This window comes from Chiloscyllium plagiosum, chromosome 26, assembly GCF_004010195.1.
Source record: "Chiloscyllium plagiosum isolate BGI_BamShark_2017 chromosome 26, ASM401019v2, whole genome shotgun sequence".
Classification (NCBI taxonomy): domain Eukaryota; kingdom Metazoa; phylum Chordata; class Chondrichthyes; order Orectolobiformes; family Hemiscylliidae; genus Chiloscyllium; species Chiloscyllium plagiosum.
The window spans coordinates 3,032,592-3,056,509 of NC_057735.1; the positions used below are offsets into that span (position 1 = coordinate 3,032,592).

At 45.1% G+C, this 23,918-nt stretch overlaps 1 protein-coding gene across 3 annotated transcripts in view; it reads right to left on the bottom strand.

Moving 5' to 3' along the window:
- Nucleotides 1-4,597: 4,597 nt before the first annotated feature.
- Nucleotides 4,598-23,918, bottom strand: part of LOC122563030 (monocarboxylate transporter 1-like) — a 69,183-nt gene continuing 49,862 nt past the window's right edge. For all 3 annotated transcript variants that reach the window (XM_043716351.1, XM_043716350.1, XM_043716352.1), the window contains exons 3-5: nt 15,965-16,108; nt 11,004-11,834; nt 4,598-8,126 (exon numbers count right to left, since the gene is read on the bottom strand). In XM_043716351.1, the coding sequence (XP_043572286.1) occupies nt 7,879-8,126; nt 11,004-11,834; nt 15,965-16,108 (1,223 nt within the window). In that variant the 3' untranslated portion in view covers nt 4,598-7,878. The remainder of the gene's footprint in view (nt 8,127-11,003; nt 11,835-15,964; nt 16,109-23,918) is intronic.

A 23,918-nucleotide genomic window follows, 5' to 3' on the forward strand; every position in this document is an offset into this window, starting at 1 on the left:
ACACTCACACCCACACATATACACACACTCACACACACACAGACACATACACACACAGACACACACACACAGACACACGCACACACACACACAGACACAAACACACACAGACACACACACACAGTTCAGGAACAGCTTTTTCCTGGCCATTATTTAGACCAATGAATGTTCTCTCTCGCCTCAAATAATGCTGACCTTGCTAGCGTTGCACTTGCCCTGTGCAATGGAACCTGGATGCCTCTGTCTAAGCCTTTTTGATCTGTACATCTTGCTTATCATGATCCACCTGTACTGCTCATAAACAAAACTTTTTCACTGTACTTCGGTACACGTGATAATCAATCCATCACGATGTGACGACTCTCAGGATAAACCACCACCAGTTGATCTCTCTCTCTAATGAGAGAACAGGTTTATGGTCCAATTGAACTATGGTGACCTCACCTTGACAGCAATCCGTGTACAGGCGTCCATTTTTTTCTGCTCTGAGACAATTCATACTCTTCATGTCACAAGCTGAATCCGTGGACATCATGGCAGCTGTTGGCATGTCACTCCATGGGCACAGCACATGTCAGATATGGATTTACAGAAATATGTGAGAACCTCTGGTGTTACATAACCAAGTTAAAGGCACAGGAAACAGAAATCATTCTCAAAACTTCACGTCACCGCTCAAACAGCTGACATGGTGACAAGGAAAATAGCCTTGCTGTGTGTCTGAGGGATTGGCTCCTAGCATTCTGCTTCCTGATGCACACTGTAGTTTGTAAACTGACACAGCCAGAAACACACAGGTTGGAAAAGAACACTATATATAGACATAGGAGCACAAGTAGGCCATTCAGCCCATCGAGTCTGCTCCACCATTCAATGGGATCATAGCTGATCTGATCATCCTCAGCTCCACTCTCCTGCCTTTTCCCCATATCCCTGAAAACTCCCCCCTTATCCCAACTCTGTCTTCTGTTAGTTAGTTAGTCCTCTCTTTGTGCTAATATACTGCCATCAACATTGTGGCCTCGTCTCTTATTCAGACTTTAAGATACAGGAGTGGAAGTAGGCCACTCAGCCCATCACATCTGCTCTACCATTTGAAAATGATGGATATGTTTCTTAACCCCATTCTCCTGCTTTGTCCACATAACCCTTGCTCCCCTTACTAATCAAGCACAAATCTATCTTTGTCATAAATATACTCAATGTCTTAGCTTCCACAGATGTCTACAGCAAAAAGTTCCACACATTCACCACCCTCTGGCTGAATAAAGCCCTCGTCATCTCACTTCTGAAAGGTCATGCCTTCACTCTGAGGCTGTGCCTTCGGGTCTACTAGTTGAGACATCTTCTCCACATCCACTCTATCCAGGCCTCTCAATATCCTGTAAGTTTCAATCAGATTCCCCAATTCCCACCCCCACCCCCTGGTCATCCTTCTAAATTCCATTGAGTCCTCATTGAAGGCAGAGTCCTCAACCACTCCTCATAGGACAAGCCCTTCATCTGTGGGATCATTCCTGTAAACCTTCTCTGAACCCCCTCCAAGGCCAGCACAATGCTCCTTAGATACAGGGCCTAAAACACCTCACAATATTCCAACTATTAAGTACTAGTACCTTACCAAATGCCTTCAGAATCTAAATATTACATCTATGAGTTCCCCTTTATCTGCCCCCACTGCTCCCTTTTCGAAACCTGTAATAAGTTTGTTGGACGTGATTTCCCCTTCATGCTGAAGCTGTTTGGTTTTGTTATGTATTTTTAAACACACTGCTGTTCCACTGCTTTCTAATATATCCTAAAACACTCCCAGTGACAAATGATAAACTCATTGATGGATAGTTACCTGTTACAAAAACTGATATTGCTGGAAAGACTCAGCAAGTCTTGCAGCATCTGTGGAGAGAAGGCAGAGTTCACAATTTTTTTAATTCATCTGTCGGATGTGGGTGTCACTGGCTGGGCCAGCATTTATTGCCCATCCCTTGAGACGCTGCCTTCTTGAACCACTGCAGTCCATGTTGGGTTGACATACAATACCCTGGGGGAGGGAGTTCCAGGATTTTGACCCAGCAACACTGAAGGAATGACAACATATTTCCAAGTCAGCATGGCGACTGTTTTGGAGGGGAACTTGCAGGGGGTGGTGTTCCCATGTATCAGCTGCCCTTGTCCTTCTAGATGGAAGTGGTGTGGGTTTGGAAGATGCTGTCTAAGGATCTTTCTTCATTCCCCATGGTAATTCCAAATAGAGTCTGTTTGCCATCCATTCAGCCTCTTTCATGTAGTATCAATTTTGAGTTGCTCTTGAATTGACATTCTTGCAAATTGTCCTGATGTGTACAAGGGGAAACCTCTCGCAAAATGTGCTTTCTTTCAACAATCTCTAGGACACTGGTCATCCTTACACTGACCATCAACACGTACAGGCCAAGCATTTTCTGCTGGTCATCAGAATTGCTGCTGGGAACACACAGGACTCATCCTTAAACCAACATCATCAAACTAGACCATCCAATCAGCTATCTCATTGCAGCTTGTGGAACTTGCTTTGTACAAATTGGTTGTTGCATTTCCATTATTGGCAAGAGGTTTACAGATTTCTTTCTAGATGCACTTTGGGACATCCAAAGGTTGTGAAGGGTACTCTATAAATGCAAGCTTTTTCTTCTTCATTAATTCATTTTTCCACTAAAACAGAGGACTGAGAGACCCTTTCATGGTTGGGGACATCAGAGTTTGAGGAAGATGCCAGCCCGTTGAGTAAGAATGAGATACCAGCCTGGTGCCAACAGTTTTCTGAGCCGGCCTCTTCACTCTCATAGAGTTTATGGCACAGGCTATCCGATCTTCAGGAACAAAATTGAAAGCATTTGAAGGAAAGAATGAACACATAAATAGTAACAGGCGTTTCTAACATTTTCCAGATTCACGGAGTGCTGAACAAAGACTGTCTTTGTGTCAGCACAGGCAGCAGTATTGACCAGGAAAGGAGCTAGTACCCGGAACGCTCAGGAAGCCGGGAACAAACGGAGTAGGGGGGGAGGAAGACATGGTGGGGAGAGAGGAGGATGTGCAGAAACACACGAGCTATCCAGGAATACATGGGAGGGAGGTGGGGGGGGGTGAGCCGGGAACCCATGGAGGGAGGGGGGGGTCGGTGTAAGGTACAAACGGGTTGCTGGGTGCATTAACACACAGGTTCCATCATTCAACAAGATAATGACAGGTAAAATACCTCAATCTCACCTCTGTGTGATATATCTCCCTATTCCACCAGTTTTAGATTAGATTAGATTCCCCTGTCTGATTCTGGTTTTCCTCTTTAATCCCAGTTTTCCTCTCTGAGCCTGGTCTTTGTTTGTTCTGGAGACAGTTTCAAAATAAGAAAGCTCCCATTCAAAAAGGAGATGAGGAGTATCTTTTTCTCAGTGTTTGGAATTCTCTTCCCCAGACGGTGGTGGGAGCTGGACAGCTGAATATTTTTAAGGCTGAGTTCTTGACTGACAAAGGAGTCAAGGGGTCTCGAAGCTGTACAAAGGAGTGGAGTTGAGGTCACAATCAGGTCAACCATGACCTTGTTGAATGACAGAGTAGGTTCAAGCGGCCGAATGGCCTACTCCTATTCCAAATTTCCATTTTGTATCCTGTAATTCTCTCAGTAATCCTTAATTCTCACCTGCATCAAAAAATCTATTGAACTCTGCAACATACTCAACGGCTGAGTTTCCATAACCCTCTGGAATAGAGAGTTCCAGCCTTTTAAATCAAGAACTTTTCCCTCATTTCCTAAGCAGCTGACCCTTATTCTGCTATGTTTCTCAAACAAGGAGAAACTGTTTCTTGATATAATCTCTGTGAAATTTCTTGATAATTCCACATATTATCTTCCAAACCCAAGACCACTTCCATCTAGAAGGACAAGGGCAGCAGATACATGGGAACGCCACCCCTGCAACTTCCCCTCCAAGCCACTCACCATCCTGACTTGGAAATATATCGGCCATTCCTTCCCTGTCACTGGGTCAGAATCCTGGAATTCCCTCCCTAATTGTGGATCTACCTACAGCACATGGACTGCTGCAGATCCAGAGGCAGCTCACCCTCACCTTTCCAAGGGGCAACAAGGAACAGGCAATAAATGCTGATGTAGCAGTCAAGGCCCAAATCCTGGAAATGAATAAAAACGAGGCGAGATCCCCTTTTTCTAAGCTCCAAGGGTTCACTCTATCTCTCACTATTGGACAATCCTATCATGCAAAGGAACAAAAACAGAAATTGCTGGAAAAGCTCAGCAGGTCTGGCAGTATATGTGCAGAGAAATCAGAGTTAACGTTTTGGGTCCAGTGAGCCTTCCTCAGAATTCTATCAGGTGAAGGTCAGGCCGATGGGTCTTTGTTAAACTCTTTCTGGTGTAGGTTTGTAGTTCCTTGGGTAAAGGAGCGAAACCAGCACAAACCAGCCTGAATGTGGCCTCACCACTGCCCATTTCCAACAGATAGACAGGGTTTCCAACTAGTCTTCCCATTATGAACTATCTGGAATTATACACTGTATTGACATTATGACATCACCAATACCTCACACAAATTCAACATCACTTTCATCATTTTTATATTTCAATTTCTGCTTTATAAAGGTGAGAACAAAAAATAAATCTACATTGATTGTCATACTGAAATATCGGACAGATAGTACAATGGATTGTCAAAATGACTTGTTTACCATTAAATCCACATCCTCAAAGGAATGGTTTGGATTCCGAGAAAGAGGTAGTAAATGTACATCCCTCATAAATGTATAGAGCCCTGTAGAGTATCCAATCATCTGGCAGCTTGGAGCACCCTCAGCACCACCTTGTATTGATGGACAGACTGGGCTATACTCTGGAAATGAGAGTAAATGCCATTACAAGCAGGATGGGCCGAATGGCTTTCTAAATGGATTCTATGAAATACTGACAGCTCCTTGGGGACAGGGTGGTAAATACTGGCTGCAACAATATCCTTATTCATGCTTCCATACTTGAAAAGAAAACAGGAGTCCTGTTTATCATCAAATCACACATCACCTTCCCAGACAGAGTGTGGGAAGGGGAGATCCCAGATAATGTGCAAGCTCCAGATAGCTCCTGAGTAGGTGAGGCAGGTTACCCATCGTTTTAGTAGGAGTTGGATAAGACAACTAGCTCCTAATCTCATGAGGCTTCTTGTATCCCACAAATGGGAAGTGGAATGATGGAAAGGGAAGTGTGTGCTCCAACCTCCTTGTAACATTCTGTCGTGCCATGAAAGATAAACCGGAGATGTTTCCCTTAACCTGCGCTGACCAGTGTGTCCTTCAGCCCTGGGTGCACAGCTTTACTCTTGTAATGTGCATCAATGACATGTCTTATCCACTGGTTGTTGCCCTAATGAGATGTTAATGAACCTTCCTTAGATAGGATTGATTGTCATTGTTGGTTTATCTCAGAGGCTGCTAAGGGTTAACCATGTGGAAGATTGGAGTCCTGTACAGGCTCAGACCTGGTAAGGATGGCAGATATCCTTCCCTAAAGGAATCTTATTTATGACAATCTGACTGATTCACAGTCACTTTTACTCAATTATTGATTGTGACCAAAGCTAGATTTTTAAACAGCCCAGTGAATACAATAATGAGGCAATAAAATATAAAAAATCAAGCAGTGGGTTCATTTCTGGAGGGACGGTATTGGGCTTATGCTCTGATATAAGAGCAGGGAAGTTACATTAAACTTGTACAAAAGCTCAGTCAGGTCACACTTGAACTGTGGACATTTCTGATCTCCATATTACAGAAGGGGTATGGGGTACTGGAGAAGGTACAAAAAAGGTGATGTCAAAACTCGATGTTCTAATCATGAATCATAGAATCCCTAATGCATGGAAGCAGGCCATTCATCCCATCAAGTCCACACTGACCCTCTGAACAGCAATCCACCCAGACCTACTGCCCCATATTTCTAAACCTGAATTTATCAGGCTAACCCACCTAGCCTACACACCCCAGATCACTACAAGGCAATTTAGCATGGTCACCCCACCTAACCTGCACATCTTTGGATTGTGGGAGGAAACCAGAGCACCCAGAGGAAACCTACACAGACACGGGGAGAATGTGCAAAATCCACACAGACACTCGCCTGAGGCAGGAATTGAACTCAGATTCCTGGTGCTGTGAGGCAGCAGTACTAACCACTGAGCCACTGTCCTGCCCCTTAGGGAGGGCTGAACATGGATGGCACTTTATCTTGTTAAAGATATCTCTTTCCATCTGTAGAAGACCCAATAAGAGAAAAGTTATCGAAGATAGTTCCATTTGTAAAGGAGATCAAAACCAGGAGCTATGAATTGAATAACCACTAATAAGTCCAACGAGAAATGCAGGAGAAACATCTTTACTGAAGAGAATGGGGAAAATGTAGGGGACAAGGAGTAGAAACGCAAGTGATGGGAAGCTGGTTAAACATGTGAGGGAGAACGATGTAGGCAGAAATGTTGGTCAGGTGAGATGAAGGGAGGGAGAAGGATCATGTGCAGTAGAAACATCAGCACAGACCAGTTGGGCTGAATGGCCTGTTTCCATGCTGTAAATTGCACATCACCTGATGGTTCTAGCGATGCCCTCAAATTGTAAGGTTTTAAGTACAAGTCCCGCTACAACAAAGAGTGAACTCCAGAAATCAATAACCTGTAGGAGAGCATCAAGAAAATCCTACTCAAGAAACCCAATTAATTCATTCACATCTTTCACTGAGTCGGTGACACTCAACCTAACCCTAGGTGATAAGGACTAAAATAAAACAGAGAATCGCTGGCAAGCTTAGACAAAAACAGACTCTGCTGGAGAAACTCAGCAGGTCCAGCAGCATCTGTGGGAAGAGAAACCGAGTTAACATTTTGAATCCCAGAACTTGGAGAACAAAAAAACAAATCAACATTGATTGTCATGTCTGAAATACTGGTTTTGAAGAAAATTCACTGGACTTGAAATGTTAACTGTTTTCTCTCCACAGATGCTGACAGACCTCTGAGTTTCTCCAGCGAGTTCTTTTTTTGTTCTAGTTGATAAGAGCAAGGATCTCAATTAATTAGAAACAATTCCCATGATTGGATTGAATTCTAATCACTAAGCAGATCTGCCTGTCTGTTGTAACAGTCGTTTCCCTTCTCCATGGAGGTGACCTCTTTAACATCCCAGTCTCATCAAACCTGGGGAACCACAACCCTCAGCGGTACAGAACTACAAAGCCTCACGACCCTTTGAGTGAAGAATTGTCTCCTCATTGTGCTACCTAAAATATCACAAGGATATGGGACCATTGGATTAACCAGAATCTTTCAAGTCCTCCCAGTGAGGCCTCCTACAATGAGAGGAACTCCCAGCTTACTCTCATCCCACTCAAAATGGTGATGAATTAGGGTTGCCAATTCAGATTAATCATGCTCGTGATCAACTGTGTCCAGCGCACTCAAATATATCCATTCATCTCCAATATTTTTAAGCACTCATAAAAACCAAAATGTTAAAAGTATAGAATAAAAATGTAGAATTATTCAATGCCCCTGTGAAATATTTTCTTTTGACTGCTCCGAATGGTCAATGGAGATCCATTGGCAACTCCAGGTGAATGGAGGTTGCACTCAATCGGATTGGAGGCACATGAGGGTTGAGTGGAGGTTGTTAGTTGGAGGGAGGGGCAAAGACTACACTGATTATGGCCCCATGACAGATATTCCCCAGAATTAACACTCCATCGATCTCTCACTGCACCTCCCCAGATATATCTGTGTGATAGAGTGAAATGGAAGACCGGTCAGAATCGTAAAATGAACCAAACCATTGCCCCTCCCAGCCTTAAACATCCACGTCCTGCTCCTCAGCCCCATGGTATTTTTGCCCGGTGGATGAATTATCATGTTTGGTTTCGTTCAAATCGATTGTTGCCTCATGTTTTGATTTGTCTCCTTCTTCTTGCTTCTCCTTCCTCAGGAGATGATAATTGATTGCATTGCCAATGAACAGGAAGATACTCGCAAAGATCAACACCGCTCCGCACGCAAAATACACATAGCGGAAATCATTGTACGCGTCCTTCAGCAAACCTGCAACAAAAAGACATATCTGCAATCATCATGCAACTTTCCTACAATTCAACACTACATCAAAGGGGAAGAGGTTTGGGTCCAATCTCCCCTCCCCCGCAAATCTCTCCCCTTTCCCACTGTTGAGTCACTCCATCTTCCCAGCCATGTCCCCAGGCTGCCCCAGGTGTAATGACACGGTAACAGGTGTATTGGTGGGGGGGGGGGGGGGGGGGTAGGGTGGTTGAGGAAGACCTTTGACTTACACAGTGGGAAGTCATAACCTGGAACATGGTGCCTCGGAGTGGGGTAGCTCTAGAGACAATGGATTAGCTTTTGTTATTCCTTCACATGTTGAGGTCATCGCGGGCTCGGCCAGCGTTTATTGTCCATCCCTAAGAGTTAAGAGTCAACCCAATTGCTGTGGGTCTGGAGTCACATGTAGGCCAGGCCAGGTAAGGATGGCAGTTTCCTTCCCTAAAGGACATTAGTGACCCAGACAATCGACAATGGATTCAGGGACATCGTTAGACTCTTAATTCCAGGTTTGTACTGAATTCAAATTCCACCATCTGCCGTGGTGGGATTAAAACCTGGGTCCCTGCCCCCATAGGGGCAAGGAACTTGCAGTGACAGGGATACAGCAGGGGGAATGGAACTGACGAGATTGCTCTACAGAGAACGAGCACAGTCTTGATGGGCTGAATGACCTCCTTCTATGCCACAATGACTCTATGGTGACGCTTGAACCCAATTGCAAATTGACCGCACAAAGGGTTCCAGTTCTCTCTTTCTGTTTCAGTCACTAAAGGGTTACTTCCTTTTGTCATTTTAGAAAGAATCTGTAATTAGGTGGAGGAGTGAGGGCTGTCATACCTTCAGCAAAGGCACAATGAGGTGGGGGGGGTTAATAAGGGGGCTGTTCAAAATGATGAAGGTTTTGATTGAGTAAACATGGAAACTACATACACTGTTTCCAATGGCAGGAAGATCAATAACCAAATTTGTTTGGTAATAAATCCAAGAGAGAAATAAGGAAACATTTTGTTGGAAATGCTGGACAGCAGATCCATCAGGAATTTACAAACGTAAGCTTGGGTCCTGTTGTAGAACAGAGGGACCTCGGGGTGCAGGTACATAATTCTTTGAAATTTGCATCACATATAGACGGGGGGGGGGGGGTTAAAAAGGTGTTTGGTATGCTTGCCTTCATTGCTCAGTCCTTTGAATTTCTATGTGGGGACGTCATGTTGAGGTGTACAGGACATTGATGAGGCCTCTTCTGGAATACTGTGCCCAGTTCTGATCACCCTCCTACAGGAAGGATATTACTGAGCTGAGGAGGGTTCAGAAGAGATGTTGCCAGGTATGGAAGGTTTTGAGTTATAAACAAGGACTGCGACTCTTTTCATTGGAGCGTAGGAGGTTGAGAGGCGACCTTATAGAAGTTTATAACACAATGAGAGATATAGATAGAGTTAATGGTGATTGCCTTTTCCCTAGGATGGGGGATTTCAAGACTAAGGGGCACATTTTTTAAAGTGAGGGGCAAATCTTTTACACAGAGGGTGGTTCATGTGTGGAATGAATTTCCAGGGGAAGTGGTGGATGAAGGTACAATTACAGTGATTAAAAGATATTTGGATAAATCCATGAATAGGAAAGGTTTGGAGGGATTGGGCAGGTGCAGGCAGGAGGGACTAGTTTAGTTTGGGATTATGATCGGCATGGAGTGTTTGGACTGTGGGATGTTTCCATGCTGCATGACTCTGTTACTAACTACAGGGAAAGAGCAGGACATGGACAGGGGGACATCTTCAGGATGACAATCTGTAGCTATTGAATTGCCACAGGGATCAGTGTGGGGCACAATTATTTACAATATTTAATAATGACTCAGATGAGAAAAGTGAATGTACTGTCGCCAAGTTTGTGGATGACACAAAAATAGGAGGAAAGGCACATGGTTAGATGGACACAAAGAGTCTACAGAGGGATACAGACAGGATCTGCAAATGGGCAAAAAAAATGGCAGACGAGATATAACGTGGGAAATTGTGATGCTATGGACTTTGGCAGATAGAGGGGTTGAATATTAGTTAAATGGAGAAAGACTGCAGAACGCTACAGCATAGAGCAATCAGGATCCCTTATGCATGAATCAAAAAAAGCCAGCCTAATATTTCAGCAGGTAATAGGGAAAACAAATGGAATGTTCAAAGGGACTGGAGTGTAAAAGTAAGGAAATCTTGCTAAAACAATACAAGGTACGAGTCAGCCCACACCTCCAATACTGTGAACAGTTTTGGCCCCAGTCTCGGCAAAGATACACCCTGATGTGGGACAGTAAAGCGAAGGTCCATTTGGCTGATCCTGGGTATGGAGGGACTGTTCTATGAGCAGAGGTTGGACCTGTACCCAATGGAGTTTAGGGGTAACATTATTAAAACATTTAGAGGCCTTGGTAGGAAAGTCTGCTTATCCTGTGGCAGAGTCTAGGACCAGAGGGTGTAGTCTCAGAATAAGGGCCTCTTTCTTTACAGATGTGGGAGAATTCCTTCTCTCAGAGGATAGTGAATCTGTGAAATTCTTTACCACAGAGAGCTGCCGAGGCTGGGCCGTTAAGTATGTTAAAGGCTAAGATAGATTTTTAATCAGTAAGGGGAATCGTGGGATATGGGAAGGAGGCAGGAAAGTGAATTTGCAGATTATCAGATTGACTATGATCAGAATGAATAGGGTAGCAGACTCAATGGGCTGAATGGCCTGTTCCTGCTCCTCTGCTTGTAACTGGAGCCTTTGTTCATTGCTCCTTCAGAGGCACAATGGGCTGAATGGCATCCTTCTGTGTTCTATGACTCTACATCCCAACACAATGGCACACACAGCCGTGCTTACCCAACAGCGGAGGTCCCAGCAATACAGGACAACACTCCACTATGGTGACCAGTCCCACTGCGCTGGAGAACCTCTGTGCACCGACCATATCCATCAAGGTTTCAAATAGGACGGAGCTCAACATGCCAAAGGCAAACCCAAAGAAGATGGTGTAGATGACCAGGCCGGTATAATTAGTTGCCAACGGCATCATGATGTGGCAGATGCCATTGTAGAGGACGGAGAAGGAGAAAAAGTACTGGATCTTGGGCCTCACCCACTTGGTGTTGGCCAGAAGCCCCATGGATGGCCGAGCAAACATGTCCACAAAGGCCAGGATGGACAGGAGGAAGGCTGCTTTGTACTCATCGATTTCCATATGCTTGGCATAAGTGGACAAGTAGACCAGGGGTGCGAACAGGCCAAAGAACATGATGACATTGCCAAACAGGTAGATCAGGAAACCTCTGTGTTTGAAGAGTGACAAGTCCAAGTACTTGCTGATGGTTTGGAAAATGCTGAGCTTTGCTTTGGGTTTGCCAGTCTTGAGGTCAGAGTTCACGTCAGCCTCTCCCTGATCATCCATTGGCTGTTTGGATTCACTGCTCCACTGATGGCCTATGGGACGCATGAGGGCTCCAGCCACACAGCAGTTGAGTAAGATGCCCCCCAGGATCAGGAAGCCCCCCCTCCATGAGTAATTGTCAAAGAGGTACTGGTTAAGAGGGGCTAATGTGCTGAGAATAACTGGACTTCCCGCCATTGCTAGCCCATTGGCCAATGGACGCTTCTTGTAGAAATACTTCCCGATCATGGTCAGGGCTGGCTGCAGATTGAAGGCGAGTCCCAGCCCTAGATAGAAATGTTTTAGAAAAAACAATCAGTTGCTGTTATTCCAAATAAAGCAAAATCAAGTTAATGTTTTAAGGGGATGTGTGTTCATCCTAATTACATGAAACTGATGTTTTCAAATTCCTCCATGGCCCAATCTCAGCCCAACTCTATCATCTCCACTAGCTCTTTAACACTTTGATTTCTCTCCATTTAGTGTCCACTCCTCATGCTCATTCTCAGTGCTAATCACTTCACTTTGGCGGTCATGTTATCAGCTGTCTCTGCCCTCAACCTTTCTCTCCCTCTCTCTCTGTCACTGTTTCTCTATCTATTTCTCTTCTCAGGCTCTCTGTCTCTCAATTGAACTCTATCACTCACTTCATCTCTCCTTCTCCCTCTATCCCTGTTGTTAGGATTCAGGCCGATTCTATTACAGAAGAAGCCAAATCCTAGACTGAAATTGGTTTGATAGATTATTTTTTTTTGGTTTTAACATGGTGGTCTCTCACAGAAACAAAAACAAATGCAGTTTTATCAATCAAACAGAATATTATTCTGCAAAAGAAATGCAGATACCATAGAATAAACCAGCCTTTTCACATAAATCACAAATTTAAATATTTGAAAGCTCACAGTAAAATACACCCCCCTTAAGCCAAAACGTACTCCTCTACAGTTCTCACACCAGAGATAAAATTCCCTTTTTTTTTATCACAGTTAGGATTTAGTTTCACAGTTGCTTCAATTTCTTTCTCAGAATTTGATCACCACTTTCTTGAGTCATTATAAAACTGAGCTTCGACTTTCTCAACTTCATTTAACCCCTTCAAGGTTTTAACCAAATACTTTTGCTCTGGAACTTTTAAACTAAACTCCTTATACAAAGGTAACCAATTTCTTAACTGAGGGTATGAGCTATACTGAGAGACGAGAAAAACTTGAGTTGTTTTCTCTGGAGCAGTGGAGGCTGAGGGGAGACTTGATGGAAGTCTGTAAAATCATGAGATGTATAGATAGGGTTGGTGGTCAGAATCTTTTTCCCAGAGTTGAAATGTCTAATACTGGGCAGCTTGCATTTAAGGTGAGAGGGGGAAAGGTCAAAGGAGATGTGAGGAGCACAGAGAGTGGTAGGAGTCTGGAACATACTGCCAGTGATGGTGGAGGAGGCAGATACAAAAGGGGCATTTAAAGGACTTTTAGATAAGCACATGAATATGCAAGGAATGGAGGGATATGGACCAAGGACAGGTAGAAGGGATTAATTTCATTTGATGCAATGTTCAGCACAATATCGTGGGACAACGGGCCCATTCCTATGCTGTATTGTTCTATGTTCTAATCTAAGCTACCTCCCTTTCTCTGGAGCAACTATTTTACAATCGCACTTCAACCAAGACTTCTGTGAACTTACCTACCCTGAAACCCAAAAGCTTTGTCAAGCTCTGGCTGTTTCCCCTGACCAAAACAACAAAAAAAGTCAATCTCTGCCCTTTTAAACTGAACGCCAAATGCACAGCTGGTCACATTATTTGCTCATGTAAACTCTCCCAACGTCATTAATTCCTCTTAGCCTCCAAGAGTTATCTCTCCAAGACTTCCCTTTCTAAAATAAAATCACCAAGGCAAGAGAAAGATGTACAAGTTAATCAAAAAAATCTCTTCACCAAAACTCACATACCACTAGCTCAAATCAAATTCTAAACTCACTATTTTTAAAATATAGGCAAATCACACACCTTACATCACTCTGTTCCTGTCTCTTTCTCACTTTGTCTCTCTTTATAGCTCTCTCTTGCTCTCTGTCTCTCTTCCTCTCACTCTCTGTCTCTCTTCCTCTCACTCTCTGTCTCTCTTCCTCTCACTCTCTGTCTCTGCCTCTCTTCCTTTCGGTCTCCCTATCTTTGTCTCGTCATCTGTCATTCTGTGAGCAGCTCTCACTCTCTGTGTGTCTCTCTCTCTCACCTTTAAGTCAATCCTCCCGCTGCTACAAAGAGTTTGGCCACCTAATTCCAACGTGGCTCAAATTCTGCCTTCTGGGGTTTCATTATTCAAAGGTGCCAGCAAAATGCAAGCAGTAGCCAGATCTCTGAGTTACGGAACCCTGATACACAGCTGAGTTTTACTGATGTCTTGGCCAACATTTAATCCTTAAGCAACATCATTAAAAGGAGATTCTCTGATCATGATCCCATCGGTGTTTGTGGAATTTTACTGGCTGCCATTGTTTTTTTTACACCTGTGACCACATTTCTAAAAATGTGGTCATTTTGGAACCTCCAACACTGAGGATGGCACTACATAAATACAAATCCTTTCCTATTTCTGATGTACATCAGGTGTTAGCTCTCTACATAATCAGGACAGTGGTGCTGATACTGCGGCTAAGACTGGATCAATAACTTATAACGTTCTGTCAGTGCTCAAAGAGCCCTGAGACATGCTGCACAGAACTCACTAATGGTTTGGAAATGACTGAAGAAAGTTCAGTTCTGCACATAGAGGTTGCATTGTGGAGAAATCCCTCAGTAACTCAGTTAGATCAGTTAATAATGGTGGTGATATAACAACGCCAAAAGTTATAGGAAGAAAAGGAGCAGTGAATGAGATGAATAAAACAAGCACGTCCCTAAAGCAAAACTCAGTAAATATTTAATGTTACAATAACGCTGCTTCGATCTTTGTGACAACCCTGGATATAAGACCTCAGCTGGAGTATTGTGTACACTTGTGGGCACCACACTATAGCAAGGATGTGATCACTTGGAGAGAGAGAGTGCAGACATGATTTTTGAGATTGGTTCCAAGGATGAGAAAATTTAGTTAAGAGGAGAGATTGAAGAAGAGAACGTTGCTGAACAAAGAGACCTTGGAGTGCAGGTTCATAGCTCCTTGAAAGTGGAGTCTCAGGTAGTTAAGGTAGTGAAGAAAGCGTTTGGAATGCTTGCACTGAGGATGGAAGTTAGAAGATCTTGTTGCGGCCGTACAGGGCATTGGTTCGGCCACTTTTGGAATTTTGCATTCAAGTCTGGTCTCCAAGGATGTTGTTAAACTTGAAAGGGTTCAGACAAGATTTATAAGGATGTTGCCAGGGTTGGAGGATTTGAGCTCTGAGGAGAACTGAATAGGCTATAGTAATTTTCCCTGGTGCATCGGAGGGTGAGGGGTGATGTTATAGAGGCTTATAAATCATGAGGGGCCTGGATAGGGTAAACAAATAAGGCCTTTACCCACAATACAGAGCTCCAAAACTAGACTGGGGGGGGGGGGGGAACCTTATAGAAGTTTATAAAATCATGAGAAAATTCAATAGGGTGAATAGCCAAGGTCTTTTTCCCAACATAGGGGAGTCCAAAACCAGAGGGCATAGTTTTAAGGTGAGAGGGGAAAGACCTAAGGGGCAACGATGTCAGGCAAAGGGTGGAATGAGCTGCCAGAGGAAGTGGTGGAGGCTGGTATGGTTACAACATTTAAAAGGCATCTGGATGGGTATATGTATAGGAAGGGTTTAGCGGGATATGGACCAAGTGCTGACAAATGGGACTAGATTGGGATATCTGGTCGGCCTGGACTGGTTGGACCGAAGGGTCTGTTTCCATCACTCACCTTGACCTCCTTCCACCTATCGCATTTCCAATGCCCCTCCCCCAAGTCCCTCCTCCCTACCTTTTATCTTAGCCCGTTTGGCACACCTTCCTCATTCCTGAAGAAGGGCTCATGCCCGAAACATCGATTCTCCTGTTCCCTGGATGCTGCCTGACCTGCTGCGCTTTTCCAGCAACACATTTTCAGCTCTGATCTCCAGCATCTGCAGACCTCACTTTCTCCTTTAACAAGTGACAGCCACTTCATCATCACTGATTCTATCTTCCTAGTGGGATTTGAACCAATACCTCCAATACATTTGCCTGGAAGCTGGGTTACAAGTTGACCACTTCCCCACCAGCACCCCCCTTTATCATCAGTGACTTTGGATAGGATGCTTTACAGGATTAAAATGAGTAACCACATGGCTAAGTATTACTCAGAATCTTAGTAACAAACTATAGTATCCCACCGAGAGACACCATTGATACATTAATTGTTGCAATCATCCCCACACAATTAAACATTGTGAAGAATCACGCATCAAAGATCGACTGAAGACTTACCCCCGATGACTCCTATACAGAAATAAAGCTCCACGATGCTCCTGCAGAATGAGGCAATGATCATTCCTGAGCTAGCCAGCAGTCCACCCAGTAGCACCACAGGCCGGCTGCCATACCTGTTCACCAGGATACTGCTGACGGGACCTGCAGGGTACAGGAGATTAGTTAACATGGTCACCTGAGGAACACAGCAACAGGAGTAGGCCATTCAGCCCTTTGAGTCTGTTCTACCATCCAATGAGATCACGGCCTAATTCCACATACCTGCCTTTGGCTCATACCCCTTAGTACCACTGCTTAATAAAAATAATCCAAATCAGATTTAAAATTAACAACGGATGCAGCTTCCACTGCCATTTGTGGAAGAGAGTTCCAAACCTCTCCTACCCTTGGTGTGTAAAAGTGCCTCCCGACATCCCTCCTGAACAGTCTGGCCCTAATTCTCAGACTATGCCCCTAGTTCTAGAAACACCAACCAGTGGGAATAATTGGTCAACCCTGTTTTTCCTGTTAATAAGTCAAAGATTTTGATTAGATCACCTCTTAACTTTCTAAATGCTAGAAAACAGGCCTCATTCGTATAATCTCTCCTCCTGAAGTACAGGTGTCATTCTTTTATGCCTACATTGTCCTCCCTCCAAGGCCAGTCTCTCCTTGGTAAGGTGTGGTGCCCAGATCTGCTCTCAGTCTCCATGTGGGCTCTAACCAGGGTGAAGAAACTTTGTGCTCTCTCAGCAGAGCATGCCCCAAGTCTCTCCCTGAAGTTAGCTGGATGTATATGTCTCCCTGAGCCCTCCCTAACTGAGGACATAGATAGGGTCAAGAAGAAGGAACTTCTCCCGCTGAAGGAGGGCTCAATATCCAGCGCCGCGGGGGGTTATGGTAAGGGGCAGGAGGTTTAGGAGCGATGTGAGAACAACCTTTTTCACCCAGACGGTGGCGGGGATCTGGAACTCACTTCCTGAGAGAGTGGTAAAGGCAGAAACCCTCATAACATTGAAGAAGTACTTTAATACATCTTGCACTGACAAGGCAGACACGATGTGGAGGAGTCGGTGTTGGACTGGGGTGGACAAAGCTAAAGATCACCTGGTGTTGTGGGATTTTTAACTTTGTCCAAGGCAGACAAGGTTATGGCCCAAGTGTTTAGATTATATTAGGTTAGACAACTTACAGTGTGGAAACAGGCCCTTCAGCCCAACAAGTCCACACCGACCCTCCGAAACGTTAGAAAGTGGGATTAGAATGGAGCTTGTTTTTGACCAGCACAGACTCTATGAGCTGAAGGGCCTCTTTCTGTCCTGTTCACCTCTCTGACTCTACGGCGCCGTTACTCTATGGAGAAAGTGAGGACTGCAGATGCTGGAGATCAGAGTCAAAACGTGTGGTGCTGAAAAAGCACAGCCTGACCTTCATCAGGACATTCCTGTTGAAGGGCCTATGCCTGAAACGCCGTTTCTCCTGCTCCTCAGATGCTGCCTGACCAGCCGTGCTTTTCCAGCAATGCACTTTTTGATGCTGTTACTCTCTGACGAGTTCTCACTCCAACCCCATCAGGATAGTGAGGTTGGAAGTGGAGAGGCTAAGCCTGAATGGTTGGGCTGAGTCTTCATTTTTCCCTGACATTTAATACACACACATTGAGGTTAGAGCCCTCCCAGTGTCGGTGCTGAACTGCCCTCCCCCAAGCTGGGTTCACCAGCCCCCAGTGTAGTTCAGCCCATTCCAGATGCTCATAGTCTCTGGTGAACACAAGTCACTTCCTCTACTATGTTTCTGCGGTTGACAGATGCCAGGGGCATGATTCTCATTCTTTGTTCCATACACACAGTCTCTGCTGAAACCTGCAGTTAACCAACGTCCCCAGAGACACAGTCTGCCAAATAAACATGAAACCAAGGGGCCTGCTCACACAGCTCTGATTCACTTTGCCATCTCACATTCCTTCTATTCGGGCTTTAGCCAAGAGACAGCAGTCGGATCTCAGATGCTGCAGCGCGTTGTCAGCCTGGGTTCCAGGAATTCAGTGTCACATCCTGAGCTCACAGTGAGAACATTCAGCCTTCAAAATTCCACTTGAGAAAGTTGAGCATAAACAAACTGACACACCCAGTGAAGCACTCAAGGTGATGATGGTGCTATATAAACCCAGAGTGCAGCCACAGCGAGAGGATTGTGCGTAGTTCCGGAATGCACATTATTCAAGGCACGTGACTGCACTGGAGAGGGGGCAAAGGAAATTTCCCAGGATGTTGCCTGGGCTGGAGAGAGAAAGGAAGAGAGATTGGACAGACTGGGTTTGCTTTCCTTACAGCAGAGCAGATTAAGAGGGGACAGGTTTGAAATGGATAAAATTACAAGGGGCATAGATAGGGGATACAGGAAGAAACTCTTCCCTTTGATGGAGGGATCATTGACCAGGGGTAGGCGGGGGGAGACAGGTTCAAGGTAAAGAGGCAGAGGTTTGGAGGGCTGGAACCCGCTGCCTGTAAAGGGTAGGAGAGGCGGAAACCCAAATCACATTGAAGAAGGATTTAGATGTTCACTTGTGCTGCCCAGGCAGACACAGCTTTGGGCCTAGGGCTGGGAAATGAGATTGGAAAGTCAGCGGGTTGTTTTAGGCTCAAGGGGCAGAAGGGCCATTTTCTGTGCTTTATGACTCCATGATAAGAGCATTTCACTGTGACCCCTCTGATGAAGTTCCTTCTGCCCTGTGGAGTGAATGTGAGAGATGTCATGGTGCTAGCTTACCCAAATTTCTGTCTCAGCCAAAATCATCAACTATATGGAAACTAGCACATTGCAGCTGTTGGAACTGCTGTACAAATTGACTGCCAAATTCCACCCCCCACCTCCTCCTATAATATACAGCCTATTGTCTATTCAGTGCAGTGGTCAATTCATCATGAGGAAAGCTCCTTCCTGATGCAGAGTAAAGCTCCCTCTACATGTCCCCATCAAACACTCCTAGGACAGGGACTGCATGGGGTTAGATACAGAGTAAAGCTCCCTCTACACTGTCTCCCTCCCCATCAAATACTCCCAGGACGGGGACAGCACGGGGCTAGATACAGGGTACAGCTCCCTCTACACTGTCCCCATCAAACACTCCCAGGACAGGGACAGCATGGGGTTAGATACAGAGTACAGCTCCCTCTACACTGTCCCCATCAAACATTTAACCAGTCCCAGCAAATATCCCTTTTTCTGGCATTAGAATTCCATTGTCAATGCTCAAACATTGCAGATTCTCATATTTTTCCATTTTGATATCCCAGCTGCATTGTGGGAATCTGTAAATAGCAACAAAACAGTTCCTTGGAGTCTTGTGTAAGATGGTATTTTGGCTCGACTAAAATCTTTGATCAGCAGCATTCGGTGCCTTTTTTAGCACCAACCAGTTGAACAGTAGTGTGTTGGCAAGTCATCACCTGGGACAGCTCTGTTAAAGATAGTGACTGCTGCTTTGCAAGAGCTGGCAACTCTGATTCAGTGTGTACTGCTCACATCAGTGATTCCAAAGGTTGGGGGTTCAAGTCCCACACTACAGGGGTATCGCCTCTTGCTGACATGACCCCTTATTGAAACACAGAGACCAGTCACATCTTTTCTCCCCGCACTGACAGGCTTGGTAATGTCCTGGTAAACATCCTCCTGCCCCCTCCCCAAATGTTTGCAGTCTTTCCTGAGGGGCAGTGTTCTGTTTGTGATTACAACAGTGACGACTCGTCAAACCACCTTATTGGGTGTAAATCAGGTTAGGGAGACCTGGAGACTGTATAAATGCACGTTCTCTGTTTCGGAGGAAAAAAGGAACCTCCAGTCATCTGGCACTTCACCTGTGGCCAGGGAGGCCCCAGCAATCTCCTCCCTAGCCCAACCTCCTCCCCCATAGCAGCCTGGGATACATCACTTCAGGTCCTTGAAAATAGAATGGAAATATTCATTTAAGGCGGCACCCACTTTCCCTGGTTCCACGTACAGATTGCTCCTTTGGTTTCTACAGGCCCCAGTCTTTCCCTGGCAATCCTCTTATTCTTAATTTATTTATATAAAAACTCAGAGTTTTCCCTAATCCCATCTGTCAAAGGTGTTTCCTGGACCCTCTTCACCCCCTGAATTTCCTTTATAAGCAGCACCTCCTCCACTCCCTATACTTTTGAAGGGCCGCGTATAATGGGAAGCTTGAATTAGTCCATATGCAGAGTGCCCCTGCCCTTACCCACTGCCCCTCCCCCATGTCTGCAGCGTGACAGGTCACAGTTCAGCTCCTGCTGTCCTCAGCAAATCAGGTATTTTTTCCCCCAAAGACAGCTTGTGATTCAATCACACAACCAGGCCAATGTTTCAGTACCTGCCCTCTCAGGACCTTTTCTCATCTGATCTTCTGTTTTTGGCTTAAAAAAAAGCTTCTAACCTCAGGCTGTGTTTGGCAGGAACCCAACTGTGTGAAAAGTTCCAGGCCCCTGTAACCTGTGCACTCAGTGTGGCCACGTTGGCTGCATGTGATAGGATCATGAGGCAGTGTGATGACCGGCTCTAGTTTATGCTGTTGAATCAGATTGTTTGTGGGAAAGGGAAGATAACACCAGTCAGGGCCTGAACAAAGTGGAGAAAGCAGATGGTGAGTGAGTGAGTCAGTCAGAGGATGAGTGGTTGTTGGTGTGAATGTATGAGTGTGTACATGTGCATTTGTGTGTGCCCGTGTGTATGTGTCTACATGTTTGTGCATGTGTATATGTGTACATGTGCAGATGAGTATGTATACATGCGTGCCTATGTCTGTGTATGTGGGGGGAGGGGGGGGATGTTTCTATATATGCGTACATCTGCACGTGTGAGAGCTGTGGCTTAATTAGAAGCACCCTCACCTCTGAGTCTAATATTTTCTGGCTTCACTTAAGGTTACCACTGCAGTGCAGTACTGAGTGAGTGCTGCAGTGTCAGAGGTGCCATTTTCTTTGGATGAGACATTACACTGAGGCTCTGTCTCGCCTTCCTCTTACATTGGTATAAATGATCCCATGGCAGGGTTTCACAGAGGAGAAGGAGAGTTTGTCCTAGTCTCCTAGTCAACATCACAAAAACAGATGATCTGATTTCTACCATATTGTTGTTTGTGGGATCTTGCTGTGTATGAATTGTCTGCCATCCTTCCAAAAGGACAACAATGTCAACACTTCACAAAGACTTACAGGTTGTAAAGAGTTTCAGGAAAGGTGTAAAAGAATTGCAACTTAGCATACCTTGCCCAGTACGGACAGAAGGGGCTGAATGGCCTCCTCCTATGTAGGACCATTCTATTTGCACTTGTGGCTTCTGGTTTAACTGATTGACAATAGGGTTAGGATTCAGTGTCACTCAGATCATGTTTACTGACACTGACTGATGCCGAACTGCCAGTGATAATGCAGTGACCTAGTTTGGTTCAAAGTCATGAAAGGATCTGAAAGGATCTTTGAAAGATTGAGTGATTCTGCACAGTGACAGAGTAAGAGGCACAATTTCAAAACAAGCCCATTAATGTCCAATGTACTATATCACTCAATCAGTCGCCTCAGGTGCCTTCGAAAGGAACCACAAGGTAATTATCAAACAATCACTTCCTTATCAACACATCAATCAGAAGTTTAATGTATGCATTGTACCACTATTATTTATTTCCTAGTTTACTTACGCATCATTGTACTTTGATTATTAACACTCGTGGAATATCAGAATTCAGAAAGAGGTATTCAGGAGCAAATATAAGGAATGCTAGGACAGTCCAGTTGTTGGTGAAGACATGGGCAGGATAAAGCAAGTGGGAGGATGGGAAAGCTAATGGAGTCTGCTTCATCGACTCTTACGCGCGTGCGCACACACACACACTCACACTCACACACATACAGACACACACACACAGTCACACTGACATGGTGGGGCCGGCACGGTGGCTCAGTGGTTAGCACTGCTGCCTCACAGCGCCAGGGTCACAGATTCGATTCCAGCCTCGGGTGACTGTCTGTGTGGAGTTTACACATTCTCCCTGTATCTGTATGAGTTTCCTCTGGGTGCTCTGATTTCCCCCCACAATCCAAAGACATGCAGGTCAGGTGGATTGGCCATGCTAAATTGCCCAACATGTTAGGTGCATTAGTCAGGGGTAAATATAGGATAGGGGAATGGGTCTGGGTGGGTTACTCTTCAGAGGGCCTTTTTCATACTGTAGGGAATCTAGCCTAGACATACATATACACACACACACACAGAGTCACATATTCATATAGTCACACAGATACACAGACACAGACACACAGTCATACACACAGTTTCAATCATACGTACACAGAAACCCACACATACACATCCACACAGACAGAGATGCACATAAACACACAGACAGAAGTTCAAAAGACACTCACACTCAGAGGCAGACACACACATACACAGATACAGACACAAAGACCCTCACACATAAACATACACACACACTCAGACAGACACGCATACATGAGTGCAGGCATGCTACATAGTGACTGAAGGATCCAAGCTTAATTACTTTGCAGTAATTTTAAGTCAGTCAACAAGTCATTGAGTTGGCACAGTTGTGAATACTCATACTGTCACCTTCATCCCCTCCCCCACTCACTTACTGTACTCCATGCTACTTTCTCCCCAACCCCCCCCACCCTCCTCTAGCTTATCTCTCCACGCTTCAGGCTCTCTGCCTTTATTCTCCTGCTCCTTGGATGCTGCCTGACCTGCTGTGCTTTTCCAGCAACACATTTTCAGCTCTGATCTCCAGCATCTGCAGTCCTCACTTTCTCCTCTCTGCCTTTATTCCTGATGAAGGGCTTTTGCCCGAAACGTCGATTTTTCTGCTCCTCGGATACTGACTGAACTGCTGTGCTCTTCCAGCATCACTCTGATCCAGAATCTGGTTTCCAGCATCTGCAGTCATTGTTTTTACCTACCTGACAGGTTGTCCTGTTGATGTGCACAGAGTAACACTGAACTCTTGTAACAAGCCTCAATGAGCCAAATAGTTTATTCTGTGACGTATCCACTTTTCGGTAAGTCTAGCTGCGTTGAGGAATTTGAACTGTGGAACTTTAACATAGAAAATGGCCAGTTGCCAATCACAACAATGACCAGAATCTGTGGGTCATTGAAAAACACCACTTCCAGAACAAAACAGAATGAAATATTTTGCAAAGTACTTATTCAAGTTTTTTTTAAAAGTCAGAACACTGTTTTCAATGCCCCAGTAATCAGACATGTGTTGTTTAAGAAGTGGAGTGTGTCAGTGAGCCAGTTAGTTACCAGTCCCCACACTCTAACCTTCCAGTGAGAGCAGAGCGACTCTGATTTCACTTCGATCCAATGCTCACAGGATTCAGAATCAGTTTGAAATAATTCTGAGCACTCAAAGTGTTTCGAGTACACACTCATTCTCAGTGCTGGAAAGCTGCCTGGTAACTGCCAACTCACTCAGTCTCTGGCTCAGCCCATGGTGCAGGGGCAGCACAACCCACCCGATTCCAAACCCGAATGTCCGAGAGGTCCACAGGTTTCCCCACAATCACTCACTCAAAGTCAAGCTCAGATCGCTAATATCTGCAGCTTTTCTGCAATTGACATTCCTTTAAAACTAGCAACAGCAAACACAGTGATTGGACTTTAGATTCAGTGCTGGGTCTGAGCTGAGACACTGAAATGGGGCAGAGCAGACTGATATTGTGTCAAGGGATTCACATGCAGTAATCATTGCTGAGGGAGACCCACACAGTCAGAGGGTCAGTGCTGATGGAGTGCCGCACTGTCGGAGGGTCAGTGCTGAGGGAGTGCCGCACTATCGGAGGGTCAGTGCTGAGGGAGTGCCACACTGTCAGAGGGTCAGTGCTGAGGGAGTGCCGCACTGTCGGAGGGTCAGTGCTGAGGGAGTGCCGCACTGTCGGAGGGTCAGTGCTGA